This window comes from Accipiter gentilis, chromosome 1, assembly GCF_929443795.1.
Source record: "Accipiter gentilis chromosome 1, bAccGen1.1, whole genome shotgun sequence".
Classification (NCBI taxonomy): Eukaryota; Metazoa; Chordata; class Aves; order Accipitriformes; family Accipitridae; genus Astur; species Astur gentilis.
Window position 1 is genome coordinate 3,598,924 of NC_064880.1, and position 17,447 is coordinate 3,616,370.

General features: G+C 46.5%; 1 protein-coding gene across 1 annotated transcript in view; it reads left to right on the top strand.

The window, feature by feature from the left end:
* Window positions 1-9,920, top strand: part of ACAP3 (ArfGAP with coiled-coil, ankyrin repeat and PH domains 3) — a 94,736-nt gene extending 84,816 nt beyond the window's left edge. Inside the window, exons 19-25 of the mRNA XM_049812841.1 lie at window positions 102-206; window positions 619-720; window positions 2,888-2,980; window positions 3,140-3,360; window positions 3,523-3,632; window positions 3,998-4,108; window positions 4,223-9,920. Coding sequence (XP_049668798.1) covers window positions 102-206; window positions 619-720; window positions 2,888-2,980; window positions 3,140-3,360; window positions 3,523-3,632; window positions 3,998-4,108; window positions 4,223-4,370 — 890 coding nt within the window. The 3' untranslated portion in view covers window positions 4,371-9,920. The remainder of the gene's footprint in view (window positions 1-101; window positions 207-618; window positions 721-2,887; window positions 2,981-3,139; window positions 3,361-3,522; window positions 3,633-3,997; window positions 4,109-4,222) is intronic.
* Window positions 9,921-17,447: the final 7,527 nt, after the last annotated feature.

The window sequence follows — 17,447 nt, forward strand, 5'->3', positions numbered from 1 at the left end:
ATGCAAGCTCAGTCTGTGTAAATACGGCTGTAGAACCGTGTCTCATTTGTGCATTTGCATGTGATTAACTATGTATTTCAAAATCTCTCTGTGTAAAATAGCAGCTACACTGGAGAGGAAGTTCCGTCGAGATTCCCTTTTCTGCCCTGATGAGCTGGACTCGCTCTTCTCCTACTTTGACACTGGTGCTGGCTCCGGCCCACGCAGTAAGTACAAAGAAAGAAAGTGTCTCTGCTCCTGGCACGCTTTACCTCCCAGCTCTTCTAGGGCATGTGCATTGTACCAGACCTAAGGCAAGGTATTGGCCTCACTGGAGAGAGGGTAAACGTTTCAGAAGAGTGATGGGGAGTTAGTTGCACAAACTCCAACCCATTGCTCTTTTATTGCACTTATTATTTTAATATCCTATCCAGTCAGTCCCTGGTGTTTGCATTCTGGTCCATGGTTTTTTTTCCCCAATATCTTTTACTCCCAGACCATGCATTCCATTGGCTTTTTTTCTGGTTTTAGTTTTGGCTTTTAATTTTTTCCTTTTTTTAGCAAGTCTTACTGCGGACAATTTTTCTTTTTGTGTTTGTGACAATGAACTCCCCTCATATTCCGTCCACCTTCCTCTAGGTGCCAGCCACATCTCTATGCAGCATCCGCTAACAGGTGGCCCATGGAGTGGCAGTGGCATTGGTCCCGGTGGGAGCGGTACGCCGTTCCTCCTGGACGGAGGTAAGGTGACGCTCTGGCAGCTAGCAGCAAAAGAGACACCCAAATTTTACGTGTTCCAAACCAAGCTTCAGAGGCAGTCATGTATTTTCTTTCAGCCAAATGATTGGAACCCATACATTACCAGTCCCTTGTGGGAGGACAGGCCAGCAGGCTTTTGAAAGGCAAAAAGCTTCCTAGGGTTTCCAGAAGTCAAGTTACTACATCTTAAAGGAACAACTCTCCCTCAGATGAGATAAAGGATCCTGTACAGGTGGGATCTCAAGGCAAATAGGGAGTAAGAAGTGTTTATTTCAAATGCATCTGTCACAGACTAGTCATGTGGTCCATTATCTTATTTAGCTGAGGAGTGGTAACTTTTTAAAACTTACTAGCTCAGTTGCTTGTCATTGTATGAACTTAAGAGAAATATTTACTGTCCTGAGTCAGCTCAGCAGAAGATCACAGGCTTTCCTACAAATACATGTTGTGTTTTGAAATCAATGAAGAAGATGCTTTAGTGCTTGTCTGAATCAGTGCTTTAAGGGCTATTCTAGTTTCAAGGAATTTAGTGTTATTAGTCAATGGAAACAATATTTGGGAGATGAAGGACTTCAGAGTTGCTCAACAGCCTTATCTTGCTCCTCTAGAAGCAAATAGGAATTTTATCACTGATTCAGTGGGACCAGAACTGGGAATTTGACTTATCAATATTGATGTGAGCCAGATCCTCCTTTCTTGCTTTGATGTAAATCTAGAGTAGTGCCATGTGGCCTCACTGGAGTCACTCTTTACTTGTACTGACATCATGGAGAGCACAGTCTCGCCAAGCAGTATGTTTGCTTTCTACAAAAAACAGCAATGATTTTTCTGAAAGCAAATCCAAAAAAAGATATGCATGATATGTGCCACTTTAAGCCTTTTCTGTTGTAGCTTCATTATCTCCTTTGGCTGTTGAACATTACTTGTGAGCCATGATTTCAGGACCACTGATTTAGAGACTGTTCTCTACATGGGGCCTAGCTGTAGCTGCTTGGAAGATTAAGGTTAAGGTGTCTTGTTCTGCTGTGGTTTTGAAGGCTTAGATCTCTAGTTCTTGCGGGCTTTCCTGCTATTACTCTTTGCAAAGACTACTCGCTTCATATTTTAGAAACATTTTGTTAGCTACAACCTGGCTTGTTTTTCTTTCTAATCAGTGGTTTGAGGGTAGGTCTTGGGGTAGGTCATGGGGACTTAACCTCTTGAGTTCTGGGAGGACAGACACCCCCAGTCATTGGTAAGTTAAAAGCAGCAAGAAGCTGAATCCAGCCAGAGTTCCCAAGGGGACCAGGCATCCCTCAGGACAAAGGTGATGTGCCATCCCTGTTCCTGTAGGGGCAATTCCTGCATGTACTTCTTCTTTTCTTTCTGTCATTTTCTTCACTACTTATGGGTGCAAGCTGGAAAAGGTACAGAGTTCCTCTGCCACTGACACATTGCGTGTCCTTGGACAAGTCACTTCATCTCTTCATGACTCCGTTTCTTGTATGTAGTCAGCTGCCTTGTAACATTCACCAGCTAAACAGGGATGGTGGGAAGCACTGTGGGGTATGGGAAGGGATGTCTGTGAAGGTGAATGAGGCAATGGACAATGCTTTTAAGAGTTTGGCTTGAGATACACAGTGTTGATATCATTTGGCCCAGTCACGGTCAATAATCTGTCACAAGAGCCATGCATTGGCAAGTGCCCCAGTGCCAAATGAAAAGCTCTGGGGAGAGCACGGATAGAGTGGAAAATGAGATTATTAGTGGTAAAAGCAGAGGTGTGTCTTTATTTGCTTATGACACTGCATATCCTGCTGCAAAGCTGTCTCTGCTGCTGCTCTGCTCCAGTCTACGTCACGGCGCCCCTCATGGATTGCAGCAAGGGCTGTCCTCAACAGTCCAAAGTGCCATGGCAATGTTGGAGCATCCCTGCATGAAGGGCAGCGTGGGGACGTGGACACCATAAGGCTTTGCAATTTTTCCTTGGGCAGTTTTATTGAGTGGGGCTAAATGGGATAGCAATCCCCATCTCCCTTGCCAGCAGTGCCCGGTGCAATGTGTGTGTGACATTCTGCGCAGCCCTTTTCCCCTGTGGTCTCAGCTGTGCCTGGTACTGGACGGCCTGTGTATTAAAATGGGCTTGGTTTGTCTTCTGTTGGCCCTGCAGGTCTGAGCAGTGACAGTGGACTTGGAGGAAGCACTGATGGCAGCACTGATATCCTGGTGTTTGGCTCTGTGGTGGACAGCGTGACAGAGGAAGGTGGGTAGCACAGGCTGTTGGTGGAAGCGTGGGGAGGTGGCTAGTGCTAAGGCTGGATGGACGGTCAGGACCGTCTGGTGCTGAGAACAACAGGGAATATATGAAATTGGAAATGCAAAGCTTTTGAGTCATCTCTCTCCATCCTTTTCTGACTCTTAGAGTGTGAGGTGTCAGAGGAGTCAAGCGGTGAAGCAGAGATTGAACAGGAAGCATCAGATTTGGAGGACTTGAGGGAGCTGCATCCTGGCTTGTTGATCTACAAGGCAGCACAAGCCCGAAACCTGCCTCTCATGGCAGAAGCACTCGCACACGGTGCTGAGATCAACTGGGTGAATGATGAAGATGAAAACAAAACTCCTCTGATTCAAGCTGTGAAGGGGGTACGTTGTGCTAATGGCTGGGAGGCCACATTTGGGAATGTGAGGTCTTGACCGTAGTTCAGAGCGCACTGACAACGGGCAGCTTACAGCCTGGTATGTGCTCATGCATCCTCTCGGTACTGCTGGCTGAATTTATTTAGAAATTCCCTTTTACCTTGCCAGGGTTCCTTGATAGCCTGTGAATTCCTGCTGCAGAATGGGGCAGATGTTAACCAAAGAGATAGCCGAGGCCGAGCTCCCTTGCATCATGCCACATACCTAGGGCATACTGGGTAAGTTCTTTGCACATCGCGGTGATGTGCTCCATCACCCTTGGATTGAGATTCAGCATTAACACAGAGTAATGGGGGTGAGGTGGGCAAGGAGCTGGGTTTTGGTTAATTGGTTATTTGCAAAGCATGCCTTTTTATATCGCATCAACAACGTGATTGTCTTAATTGCCCCCATGATGATAGATAGGGTGTAATTGGGCCCCTTTATGCCCATTCCTTTCTCTATGCCACTGCAGCATTTCCTTATTTAGACCAATAGAAGTGAAGCTGTGCCTGCCTATGGAAGGACAGTGCCCTCTGCCCACTTCAGTGGAGGGGGGGAGCTGGAATTTCTGTTCTGACGGTCTTTTCTTTCTCTTCTGCAGTCAGGTCTGCTTGTTCCTCAAGCGAGGGGCAAATCAGCATGCGGTGGATGGTGACGGGCAGGACCCGCTCAGTATTGCTGTCCAGGCAGCCAATGCGGACATAGTTACCTTGTAAGTGCAACCAGGACTTTCCAGTGCATGTGTACAGGAACACTACCTGTAAATAGCCATCAGGGAAGGAATAATCAAACCTCTCTCCCTTGTGCTTTCTCTGTTTTACTCTAGGCTGCGTCTGGCTCGAATGAATGAGGAAATGCGAGAAGCAGAGGGCCCCTTTGGACAACCAGGTCAATATCCCAGCAACAGCCCTACCGAGCTGCAGTACAGAAAGTGTATACAGGAGTTCATCAGCCTTAATATAGATGAGTGTTAGTGACAACTCCCCCACCTCCCCTTTGCTGTCTTGAAGTTGGGCTGAATTTCTAGAAGCCCTGAGAGCCCCATCCTTGGTATATTGGTGTTTCTTGCAGATTGGTCTGTTTTTGATGCCTGCACATATAGGTTGAGATGCACACAGGAAGGAAAAGGGGTCTTTCCTGTTAGCATTAAGTTCTCATGCTTGACTACTGGATGGTTGATTTTGTGTAGGAGACTCCTAGGGCATAACCACAGACCATGGCGTGTGGACTTGAGTGTGTGAGAAGTATGGGAGACGAGTTTAGCATTTAAAAAATAAAAAAAATCAAAAAAAAAAAAAAAAGAAAAGAAAGAGAAGAAAAGGAAACCCTCTATCACCAGGAGAAACCCACCAACAATACGATCAGATGAACCTGTCTCTGCTTCAGTGTAGTTACCATGCACTGAGTTCTCATCTGAGCAGTTTGTTTGGAAGGGATTCTGACATGGAGCCCTCTGTCCTGGCAGCGTGACCAGCAGCCTGCTCTCTCATGGGACTGCTGCAGCGACTGGGAGCTGCTGGGGCCAGTTTAGAAAACTAAAAGATGACCTCTAGGTCAGGAACAGGCTGTTTTGTGGGGCAGAGATATTTTGCTCCAGAAGGCACAACGGAAGGGGTAGAATTGAGAGCGACGGCTACTCACCTTAATTGCTCTCAGGACTATACCAGCCACGCTCCCCTTTTTTCACCCTTGGTGGTTAGCTGGTCAAAGCCATAGCTCGCCTGCTTCCAGGCCCAAGATGCGATCTGCACGGTGTTACGGAAGCAGCAGTGCTAATTCTTTGAGGCTGGGAGAAGCTTGTCGCTGGCGATGGGCTTTGTGTCAGGGAAGAAAAGCCACATCCAACTCCCACTGCCTAAATGGCTGGCTGCACGATGCAATTTTGACTTTGGTTCGGTTTGTTTCCTGGTCACTTCCGATTTCTGACTTAGCATCTCTGTGAAGGAGACTTTGACTTGCATGTGTATCCCTCTGTGCTCTCCCCCCGCATGCTGAAGCATGTGAGTAGGGCATCTCAGCAGCTGGCCCAGGGGCTTTTGAGTTCCCCAGTTCCAATGACTGGCAGAATCTTCTTTTTGTTTCTTTCCTTTTTCTTGTAGTATTCTTTGCTGGAGTGGGGGAATTTGTTTCTACTTAGAGCACTTTGCTATGTTTATGGTCTGTGTTACAGGGATCATGCTACAGTAGCTCTTGCAGAGATGCTGCAGCCATGTAATCCTGTCTCAGGAGGGCTTACAGAGCACGCGTACCACCGGCAGATTATCCTCTGGCTGTGAGTTTGGATGCCAAGCTGAGGTGTGCTCCTGTAAGAACCTCTTCAGAATGCCCTCAACTGCAATTGATGTTAGAGTTTTTTCAGGACTCGTGGGTAGTAGTCCACAACTGGGATTTAGCCTGCCTGGGCACCTAGGCTGCTGGCTCTGGGGTTGGGCCATAGTGCCTTATGGATAATGCTGGGATCTTGAGGGGATCAAGATCTCGCAAGGAACACAAGAATACCAGGCAGAATTCCCCATCCTCCTGCATTACATCAGCAGTGATCCACAATCATAACTGTTTTTCATCCAATACACGGTTGACTTCTTTACCTTTTTTGTATGCTGGCTGCTGTCATGCTGCAGCCCTTAGTGGATTAAACCTTTGCAGGTTTGTTTCTATTGACGTAAATGTGTCCTCAGATACTGGAGCAACAGTGATCCAGCTCTTCACCCAAGATACTGCCCTCAGAGACTGAACCAACAGCAGTCAGTGTCCACCCACACATCTAAAAGTGGAACAATAAAGAAACTCCACTTAGTGTCTAGTAGGGTGTCCTCTCAGTTCAAAGGAGAGTCCCTGCTTCCTTAGGAAAGTGCTGTCCCAAGTTTTGCTGCAGCCAGACCACAGTCTGTGCAGTCTTGAAGTCCATCTTTGTCTTGTCGCTTTCTCATTCTTGCTCCCTTTGGAGATTTGGGATGCACAGTACCAAGTGCTGAGTTCTGATCTCAGTTCCAATTGTCTGTTGTGAATCTGAAAGGGTCCTAGTGACTGTGCTGAAACTGCTGCAGATCAATGGCAGTACAAAATCTGGTCCCAGGGCCTTTCGTGCTTCCCTAAATAATAAACAATCTCCTTCCACCAATCTTGGAAAATAAAAATTAATGAGCTTGGCCCCACCAGCCTTTTTATCACTGGCAATGCCTTTCACGGCATTTTCTCCATCGCTCCACTTTTTCTGGCCCGGGAGGCCGGTGCTCTGCACGCAGCGTGCTGCTGCTGAACCTGCGCTATGTAACTCTTGGTTCGCGTGAACCTGCCGATTCACAGCACGCTGATGGGTTGGAGAGGGAGTGCACCGTGCAAACTTGCATTTGGCCTTCTTAGCTGTTCAATGCCTGGTCTGAAACTATGTTGTAGTCTTTGACCAGGCAATACTCCTTCTGAACTCTTCTCTGAGTAGAAGCTGTAGGATGTGCCCTTAACGGTTGGCAGAGGGCAAATCCCTTGGTCTGTATCCGTATTCTGTTCAGCTGTGGCACCCTCAGGATTGATTCAGGACCGCATGTGGGATGAAGCAGTGTGGCATGAAATGCCATTATTGCTGCAATTCAGTTTCGGAGGAACGCTAGGGTATATAAATCCTTAGTTCAGAGGACAATTTCTTTGTGAGTAGGGACCGTGCTCTGATTGTAGCTCCCACGTGTAACTCTGGAGTCCTATCACTGAATGAAGAGGGCTGACTCCGGGCATACACCTGTGTAAGTGATACCAAATGCGGGCAGATGTGCACTGTGCATAGCTGTTGCTGCAGTGCTGCTACATGGTCTCCTTCAGTTTGCGTTTAATATGCCCTGGGTTAAATATCTTTCTTCCTGAGACCTGTGTGAAGGTATAGCCAGCATCACTGCCCACTCAGCGTTTCTTGTGCAGGATTACGGAAGGTTACCGCTTTACATTCTCGTGGAGCTTCATCTTTTGGTCCTTTGCATTGGACTTTTGTCTTCTTTCTGGTCCAAGGCATCCTAAACTTAAATGGGCTTCCCCACTGAGCAGGGCGGTGCCTTCACTTGGGTGTCGCTGCCCCGTTTGACACCCCTTCCTTATCAGTTGAGCCTGCTTACTCTGCAGCTGGTGGTAGCGTTACTGTCGGTCTGAGTGGGGTCAGGAGCAAAACTGTAGTCCTACAAATCACCTGCATGAAATGCCCTGCAGACCTCACTGCTCTGTGCAGAGCTCGGATGGCGTTGGGTGCTGTTGTCCAGGGAAATGAGTTGCGGTGCTGAACCTGCTAGCAATACAGCAAAGCCCTTAAGTATGTGTCTGCCTTCAGCAGGACTGTGCTATGCTTATGGTTAGATCATGCAGATCAGCCTGCGGCATCCAGCCCAGCACTTAAATTGCTGAGGACAGCCAAGAACTCGCTCTGCTTCCTGGGTTAGGAACTGAGAGATTCTCTGTAATGAATTCTCTTTGATAATCCTATCCCATTTTATACTGATCTGCATCAATTTAGACATTTGTCAGTGCTGACGTCCCCTCAAGTTGTGCCCTTTCCTAGAAAAGTGCCACACTGAATCAAAGCTGGCATTTTTCAGGGTACTTCAAAGATCTTGAAAGTGAAATAGATGTTTCACCACTGCCACGGTTCTACTCTGTTAATGAATTTCAGCATGGTCATTGTCTAGCAATGTTTTTTACATGTACAGTAACTTAAAACACCCCAATTGGTTTTCCAGCTTTTAATGAGAAGTTAGAAATACGACTGATCCTTTCTGTAAGCCAGTGAGAACTGGAGACATGGCTTCCACTTTGGGTCATTTTATTTCACAGTCAGCATTAGCGGCTCACGAGAACAATACAAAAATCATGTACAGTTAGGTCCATTGGAGCTCAGACACACTGCTGAAGTACATGAAGTTAAAGCATATGTAAATACTGATGCAAAAAGCAGTGTCTTGCAAGACAATTTATCTATTTAACATGTATTGGTACTTTATTTAGATTCAATGTATAAAGCAACTTTGTGCACTTTTCCTACATACAGTATTGGGGGGGTTTATGTTCTTTTGTTATGGATTTTGTGCTGTCTTTTTTAATCAGTGAAATTGTTAAGTATTTAATTTATTATTGATGTGCCCAGAGGACTAGTGCAATTTTTATTCAATACAGTTTGTCTGTATTTAATGTCAGGATTTTTTTGTAGCATTGTTAGGAAATCTTTTTCAAAACCTGCCTTTTCCCCCCCACAATTTTCCTTTCTCCCCCTGCCCCCCCCCCCCCCTTTCTATTTTCATTATACAGATCATGAGGCATTAAATGCCTCTAGTTTGAAATATAATCAAACACTTTAGTACATCCTGCAGTTTCTAAAACAAAAAAGTTCTCCAGGAAAAAAATGCTAAGGAGGCACTTCTCAATGTTTTCTGTGTTTATTTGATTTTTTTTTTTGATTGGGGTGTATGTGCGTGTGTGTGCATAAAAGTTTGGAGGGGAGAGTGGGGAAATTGTACAGAAAATTTGTTTTCAGCAAAGTAAATGGCCAACCAGGCTACAGGGAAGACTGGATATTGAACACTTTTCTTTTTTTCCTTCTTCAAATACAGCTGCATTTGTGTTGTACAATCTTGTTTGAAATATCTAATGCCAAAACTACTCTCTCTTCATTCTTCCTTTCTTTTCAAAGAGTGTGTATGTTACCTATATGATAGTAACTTGGTTGCAACCACAGTTAACATGAGGAGATTTGCCTTTGTCTAGAAAGCAACATGCCAGGCATCGTCAAAACACAAATGGACCCAAACCATTGCCTCAGCCATGCAGATTCTGTCATCTTTTGAGTTTTTGAGATCTGGGTGAATATTTATATGCCTGTCCTAGCTTTTGTTTGACTTGACCCAAACCCTGTAACTAAGTGCCTGGACAGGTAGTCTAGGTTTGAATCTTTGGGGTCTGCCACATGTCTCTGATTCCAAATGGGATGAGTTCAGGTTGCTGGCAGGTTGAAATGATACCCTCTGTGTTCCCTCTCCACATGTCATCCAGGGAAGCCTCAGGTTATTTTAATATTGTTGTTTCTGAGATGGTCTCTGCAATGTGAAATTTCTTTGAGCAGTCTAGAGGAGAAACCTAGAATTGGAAGAATTTATCTCTTTAAAGAGAGATTTGACAAGCTGAGACTGTGATCAGCATAAAAGAGATCAGTAACATCTCAGACCAGCAAAAATGGCCATTATTTATGCAAGAGAAAAAGAAGACCTCCTAAAGAAATGCACTGATTAACTTACTGTCTGGTGGCCACAACACAGCTGTTGTCTACTGCTTAACTACTGTGTTGTTCCTGTGCTGCTCGACTGTCCCTGAACCCACTTCTCTCTCCTGACTGCCCGAGCATTATTGCTTTCAACCAAAGACAAAACAGGATCAACGGATTAAATGTGATATTAAACCATTGGTTAGCTGATGACAAAACACCTGTGTGAGCGTGCATGTGTGTAAGAGTGTGTCGTGCTGTTCTGTGGAGAAGGGGATGTGGGGAAGAAGTGACTGAGCGGGAGAAGGGAGGGTGGGAGTTCTGAAGAAACAATTTTTATTTTTTTTTTTTTGAGATTCCAAAATAGAGTGCTGTTTCCATAGGAATGTGATTCATATCAGTCTGCCTGCTGGTTCCTCAGCCTTGTAGGGAATTTGGGCTGGGGTACAACCCTTCGGAGTTGTATGCCCAGCACTGCGTTAGTGCCAAGGTAGGGCAGCTGCGTAGTTCTGGGGAGGGAACGAGGGACAGAGGTGGGGGTAGTAGCCGAAATAGTTTTCAAGGCACGAGGAGGACCGTGTGTGTTTCTAGCGCAGCAGCTGGGATGGCTAGAGAGGTTAGCTGGAGTAGGAGCGTTTGCTCCCCAAACACATCTTGGCACTTAGCACCTTCCTCGCGGTGAAGGCCACGAAGGATCGCGTTTGGTTTGTACGTCCCAGCGCTGCAATAGGTGACACGCGGCGGGGAGCAGCTGGGGGGTTGTCTTCTGGTTGTCACTGGATCTGTAGACCTGTCTCGGTTGACTTCCATCCATCGTGTCCCTCCAACAGCAGACGAATGTTAGTGTGGATTCCCCATCCTGGGAGCCTTCTATATGAGACCTGGGGCTGCTGAATCACAGAAATAGAGTAAGACTTTTTTCCTGTAGGGTGACATAGGCTGGCAGAGGGGAGTGAAAGCCTTTGAGATGAGAAAGCCCAGCCAGCTTCTTCCTGGCTAAGGCTCCCATACCTTCCTATCTAAACAGCACAGAGAGAGAAAGAAGTTCTTCAGCTAAGTCAAAGCTGCTAAGTGTGGTTGATTAATACGGCTCTGTTACACACTGAATGGCGGGGCTGCTGTTACCAGGGGCTGACACTTGCTGTAAATACGCTATAACCTATTAACCTCCTTCACTTGCCTGCTTTCAGTGCAACTTTGTAACACGTTTTTTAATTCCCCCTTTCCCTACACAGCCTGTACTGACTGTAACTATGGAACCGGATATTCTGTATGTTATTATCTTTGTACAATTTTAAAACTGTTGCTGTGGTGTCTGCCTTTTTTTCCCCTCCCTTCTCTTCTATTGTCTCTTGAAACACTGTTAATAAAAATCTAGATAAACTCCTTCCCTCCTCCTTCTTTGGCTTGATTTATTTATGTAGGGTTTCTTGCCTTGTTGCCTGTATTAACTGATCTAGAAAACCATGCCCTTTTAACCTGTTTTCCTTCTCCTCTGCAACCCACAGCTTGAATTCTATGGCAGTGAATAGACTGGAATGCCACATAAATACTCTGCATTTTTGTTTGGGTTTCTGTGACACTGTCTTGTGATAATGTGATTTCAGGGTGCTTTGGAAGAAGGCTGGGGTAAAGGTGACAGGCTCAGAGCTCACACACACGCCCCAACCCACCCACTCATGTTTCTTCAGAGTACCTGAATCAGTTAATGCTTGATACGTTATGAGCTCTGCTGATGCCTATCCTGTAAAAGGAGACCTTGCACTAGATGAAAATACCAATCTTCTGCACACGGATCACCATTTCCCACACATCACAGTGCAATCCTTCCCCCACTGGTTTCTCTCATACTGTGTGTCTGTGGCGGAAAAATAAAAGAAGAAGAAGAAAAGAAAGACTGGCCTGGCCTCATGATTTCTATCATACTTAGCATGGAAAACAAATGCAGAAAAACAAAATTGTGGAATAGCCTCTGTTTTCCCCTGGAGGGACAAACAGATCCCAGTTAATGAATAGGGGTAGGCTCCTGAACGCAGTGAAAGAGCTAAAGAGGAAGGATACTTTGAAAGCAGGAGCATTACAATCATTTAAGGCATTTATGGAAGGAGAGCTGCATGGTCTTAGAGTAAATTTATAAGCACAGAGCTTGGGAGACACGTGGTTTTACTGATTCCCACTGCCACCCCTTTGTTTTACTACCTTTCTATTTTCTGTCTGAAGGGGAGACTATGGTCTCGCCCAACCTCACAAGGATAAATACATTGAAGACTGAAATGCGATTACAAAAACCCAGATCTCCAAAAGACTGTCTCTTTCTTTAGTTAATGAGGATGAAGTGCTTAAATATCTCCAAAAATCTGCGACTAATGCTTTACTACAAGAGTAGGATTCTTGTAACTGGAGTTATATCTGAGTGTTGCCAGAACAAATATTTTACCAGCATGCGGGAGGATTAGTGATCTCACTGAACAAGGATATATTCATGATTTTACCAACCTGGTCTGGCTACTGGCAGGAGGTAATAGCAATTCTCTGTCCTGTTACCTAACGGTGCCATTTTGACACCATCCCACAAAGTCAGGATCAAAGAGGAGACGTACCGGCTGTTACCTGGTCTCTACACCTAGAACTCGGCCACTTCAGCGCTTGTTTACCAGGTATGCTGAACAATTCAGCAGCAGACATTCTAAATAAACCCTGGAGAGATGAGTCTTTCTTGTCCTCATAGAAAAGCTACCTGTTTTCTATGTTTTGTATAAGGGTGGGTTTTTTTTTTTTCCTTTTCCCCAAAAGGGACTACGTTTTATTTAGGCAAAGTGGGGAGGAATAGGTGGCAGGGAAGCAGATGGAAATGCTGGGAAGCTGGGGTGATGCACGCAGAGACTGGAAGGCTGCGTGGGTCGTGGAGGGTCTGTCCCTGGTGGGAGAGGACTGTGGTCTAACAGGCTGCAAGGCAGAAGTCACCGTAGCATTGGGATATATTTGTATGCACAGGACAGCGCTGGTGGGGGCAGTGGAAACAGACTGAGTCCCACCGGTTAAGCAGGGGCTCAAGTGACTATAATCAGAAGCCAACAGGTAGGTCGAGTTGGTTTTGTGGCAGGCATGAAACCGTACGTTTGCCGAGCGTTGCTGTGCCTGAAAAATCAACAGACCCTGATCAAAGCCTGCCTGACGATAAGGCTCACGTTATAAGCCTTCGTCACCTGCCTGTGGATAATGCTGAAGACTATTCTTCTCAAGACCTTTTGGGCTGGACACTCTTCACGTACTGAAAAGAGACAATTCTCACATCCCGTTGTGCTCCCCCAGGAGCTGGGGTGGAAGGGGACGGCACGTTCACGGAGGGACCTGTCCTGCGAGCTTCCATCAAAGGAGTAGCTGGAGGAATGCTTCATGGAAGATGCCTCCAGGGTAGGGAGCACTGCCAGGCGAGTGAGGGGAAGGTGCAAGCCTTCTCCGTCCACTCTCAGCTGGGTGGACACACTCAGGCCATTCTCTCCAGCCCAGTTTGGGTGGCAATATGAAGTTACACTGGATCCTGCTATCGACTTGGCTCTGTGGAACCAAGTTTTTGCATTAGCTTTTCTCATCCCTCAGCACTGCACCGGTGTTGACGGATGGTGTGCCTCGGAGCTATGCAGCTCATAGAAGCTGCGGGTCTACCCTCTCAGTGACTTTCCAGGACACGTCTTCTGTCAAACAAAGGGCACAGAGCTCTGTAAGAAAGACTAAGGTAGCTGCACCTGTGTAGGTGAATACCTGGGATCTTTCACTTATCTTTTCCCCTGTGGCTACATAGGTTCATCACCAGGTAAAAATGAGCTCAGTAGCCCAGTCCGAGGCAAAAACTGCCCTAGAACATCAAGCAGCAAATGTACGAGCAGATATATCATTAATGGGATGCGGGTGCCTAATTATCTCTAGAATTGCAGCATAGATCTGAAACCATTCCTGCATCAAGGGAGATTCTATCACAGAACCGCTGCTGGGACACCTGAACTCTTTGCCTTCACTTGTGGTTTGAACAGGACCTTGAGTCAGCTGTCACGGAGAATTGTCATTATCTGATAGCGCCCTTCGACAGGTTGTTGTTTTGTTCCAGTACAGGTGGACTGATGTTGTACCTGCCACAACAAGCTCTGAAAAGTCTGGCTGCCGGAGGAGAAGCCAGCCAACTAGAAAATTACCTTCTCTCAGTTCCCGGCGGAACGCTGTCTCCAGCAAACCAATATCAAGCCCTATGTTCCTGACCGCACGAAGCTCTGCTGTTGCACAAGTGGCCCAGCGAAAGACCTTTGTGTTTCAGAGCCCTCAGCTTCCAGAATAGCTCTCTCCTTCACGCCTTAAAAGGCTACTCTCTCTCGGGCTTTGGAAAAAAGTACCGACAGTATTAAAAGGGAGGAATTATCCCAAATCTGATTGTGAAGCAAAAGTCCCGAGAGCATGTTTATGTATGCAAGCTCCTGTTCTAATTAACAAAGAATGGAAAGCCAAACCAGAACCCTCTGAGGCAGTGCAAGGCTAACGAGCTGGGCTCTGTCTCTGTGTCACGTGTAGAGCTGTCTCTTTCATCTGGATAGATGAAAGTCAGGAGTTCCAAGTGAAAATGGCCTGATGCACCATGATCTCCGTGGGTGGGAAGTATCAAAGCAAGGCAAAGCAAAACTATTGGGACTAATGCCTCTTCCTGTGTATTTTTGCAGGAGATGCTACCTACCTGGACATCTTCCGGGAGTTCTCTCACATGGCTTCGAACAACCCTGAGAAACTCAAAAGGAGGAGCCTGCATTTCAGCCACTCCTGCAGATAGCCCCCTCCCTCCCTCTGCCAAGACCTTCTGCTGGAAGGTCAAGCTCTGAGCTCCAGGAGCGCAGACCGGCAGAAACGTCTGAGCCGGTTTACGTCCGAGCCAAGCCGAGCTCAGCTGCTGAAGAAAGATATTCTCTGTTCAGACACGCTTCTGCGAGAAACCTGTGTTTTCCCTGGTGTCTGCTTTTGTGCCTCGACCGGGAAGATGACAGACCCTCCAGGGGTGATTCCAGAATAGGTATGCATTCAGACTATAGGTCCCACGCCTTGCGGTACCTGAATGCAGTTTAAAATGGGTCAAGCTGAGCTTTTAGCTCTCAATGCCCTTTCCACATTGCTATTCCTGGGAAAATTTGCCCTTCCTGGGTGTACGCAAACACTAGCATTTAGGCTACTGCAACAGTGCCTGCCCCTAAAATGAAGTACAGGGAAGCGGTGCTGACCGTTGAGCACGCCAGGAGGAGAGCAAATCCGAAACGCTCCGAAAACCGAGAAGCGAACGTCGCAGACTTTTAGTTACGCTGCTTCGTGGCGGTGTCACCGGAGCCAGGCTGCTCAGCTCACCAACAGGCAGCACCTACCGTGCTCTGAGGAATGACCGGCTTCCCACTATGGCATCGGGATGGAATTCCCTGGGGCACGAGGCCCTCCACATGCAGACGTCCCCTCCTCTCAAAGGAGAAAGGCCACCCGGGACACAGCACCGAGCCACCACTAAGCCACAGGGTTCCCAGTCCCAACCGTTCCGCTGCAAAACCTTTGGCAAAACGTTTTGCTGTGTAACTCACCTCTGAAGATACCTCCACCGCTGAGTGCTTTGAGACATGTGGTTTAACACGGACCAGGAGATATAATAGCGATTCCACGCAGACTTTACGAGCAATACGGCAAACAGAATCTAGCTCTTTCCCTCAGGGGCTCTCTGTCTCCTGCTGGTTGTGCGTCTCATTGTTAGGAGAGTTGTACTCTTCTGTAAGGCACGGCTTTCAGTATTATTTTTGTCGTTTTTATTATTGTATGTCATAGTTACCAGAAGTAATAAAAGGTTATGCGTGGACTATACAGGTATAGGCACCATGACATAATAAAGTGTATTGTTAGAATTATATATATAAACTACGATGTGCTGAAATGTAATATATCTTATGGCAGAAGAAATGCATTTTTTTTGAAAAAGTGGGAGTGGAAAAAATCTCACATGCAAACAGTATCTATGAACGGACAATAAAGACAGGAAATTTTTTTTTAAACCTCACACACATTTCCTCATTTTTTTCTGATTCTAGATCTTTACAAGCCAGTGAAGCACTTTAGTGTAAGAAGGATTAAAAGATGAAATTTATCTGGCACGGGTTTATGGCTTGAAAAGAGGAAGCTAAAAGACCTTTTCTCCAAAAAGACACAGGATTCCAAGTCTCTTGGCAACCCTTCTGTTTCTGCTCTAATTTCATTAACGCTATTCCTGAAACACACTAGCAATGTGGCAGCTTAACAGACATCTCGGCCCTTCTGACGAGATGTTTCTCCTAAAGAAACAAACCTCCAAACCTCTCCCGGACCAGACGACAGAACGCAGCTTTCACGAGCTGTCACGGACCCAGGGACCCCAGGAGGAGAGATGCTGCTGGGTGAGCACGGAGCTGCACAGTGGGACGCAAACCCAGGGAAAGGGCTGGGCTCTGGTTCAGAAGGATGGGCTTGCAGGAGAGCAGTTGCTGCTTTGGACCGCTGGCACCTTTCTGGTCGCGTTTGTGGAAGAGCTTGCCACGCAGCTTGCAGCGGGAAAGGGATTTGAAACATGGTGCTGCGCCTCCCGCCGCTTTAGCTTTAATTTCTGTGAGAGTGGCAGCTATCATAGAAGCTTGCCACTGGGGAAGAGCGATAGCCTGGCAGCTAGAGTTAGGGAGTTGGGACTCTGGATTTACACCTTTCTATAGCATTGCTGTGGGATTCTGAGTGTAACAGCGACTCCCAGTTGTGCCTCACTTTTTTGCTCCACGCTGGAAATGCAGAGCTCAGATATGAGGAGCTCCAAATAGGACAGATAGTTCAGTGATGATATCACACGCACTAAGGTATGACCCTGATGAAGAATTTGTATGGCTGATTTCTCAACTACAGCAGGCTTCGGGAATGTTCTGTAATAAAGAGGTAGCTACTAAGCTGAAAATTAGTCCACACCCTCAGAGAAGATTGCTTTAAGCTACCTTCAAACTGGATACTTACTACTTGTGCTTCCACTAGCTTAGAAACCATTATTTTATTCTACTAAAGGTGGCACAAGCAGGTGTGAAGCAAATTTTCCGCGTGTCCCTCTCCCATAGTGAACCCCACACCCTTTTTCTCTTCCAGTCTTATGTCCCCATGCTACCGATGGACATTCCCTACCCACTCGCATACCATGCTGCCAAGGCATCTCCCTCCAGGCTTGCAACACCCCTTGCTCTTCTGGGTCTGCACACGTATAAACTGAAGCACACACCCCTGCTAACAGATCCCTGTCCTGTATTGCCACATCCCTCATGTTCCAAATCTGACCACAAGACAAGGCATTGCCACTTGATCCTCGGTCCTGCACTCCTCGGTCCCAAAATCGGCTCCTCCTGGGAATTGCATTACATGATGCAGAATCCTGCAGTGATTTTTTTCTGGGCATTGGGACCAGTATAAAGATAGTTTCACCAATTTCCTTTTAGCTAACCTTTAGCCTTCCCATTTAGCCCCAGTGGTAACAAGTCTAGGAGTTCTGGGAGGGGCTTTCTTTTAAGAGCAAAGTGTATGTGTATGCACATATATAGACGTGTGTATACCTAAGGCATTGTAATCTTTCAGGAATGACTGCATGGCACCCACTTGAATTTTGCATTCTCAGGGCATGCCCAGATGTTCTACTTAGAAGCCTAATTCCTTTTCTCTCTTTCTCGTCCTTAGTGCTTTTTTTTCTTCATGGTATCCTTTCTCAACAGGGTCACTCGGACTACAGTATTGCATAAAATCACTCTTGCCAGTC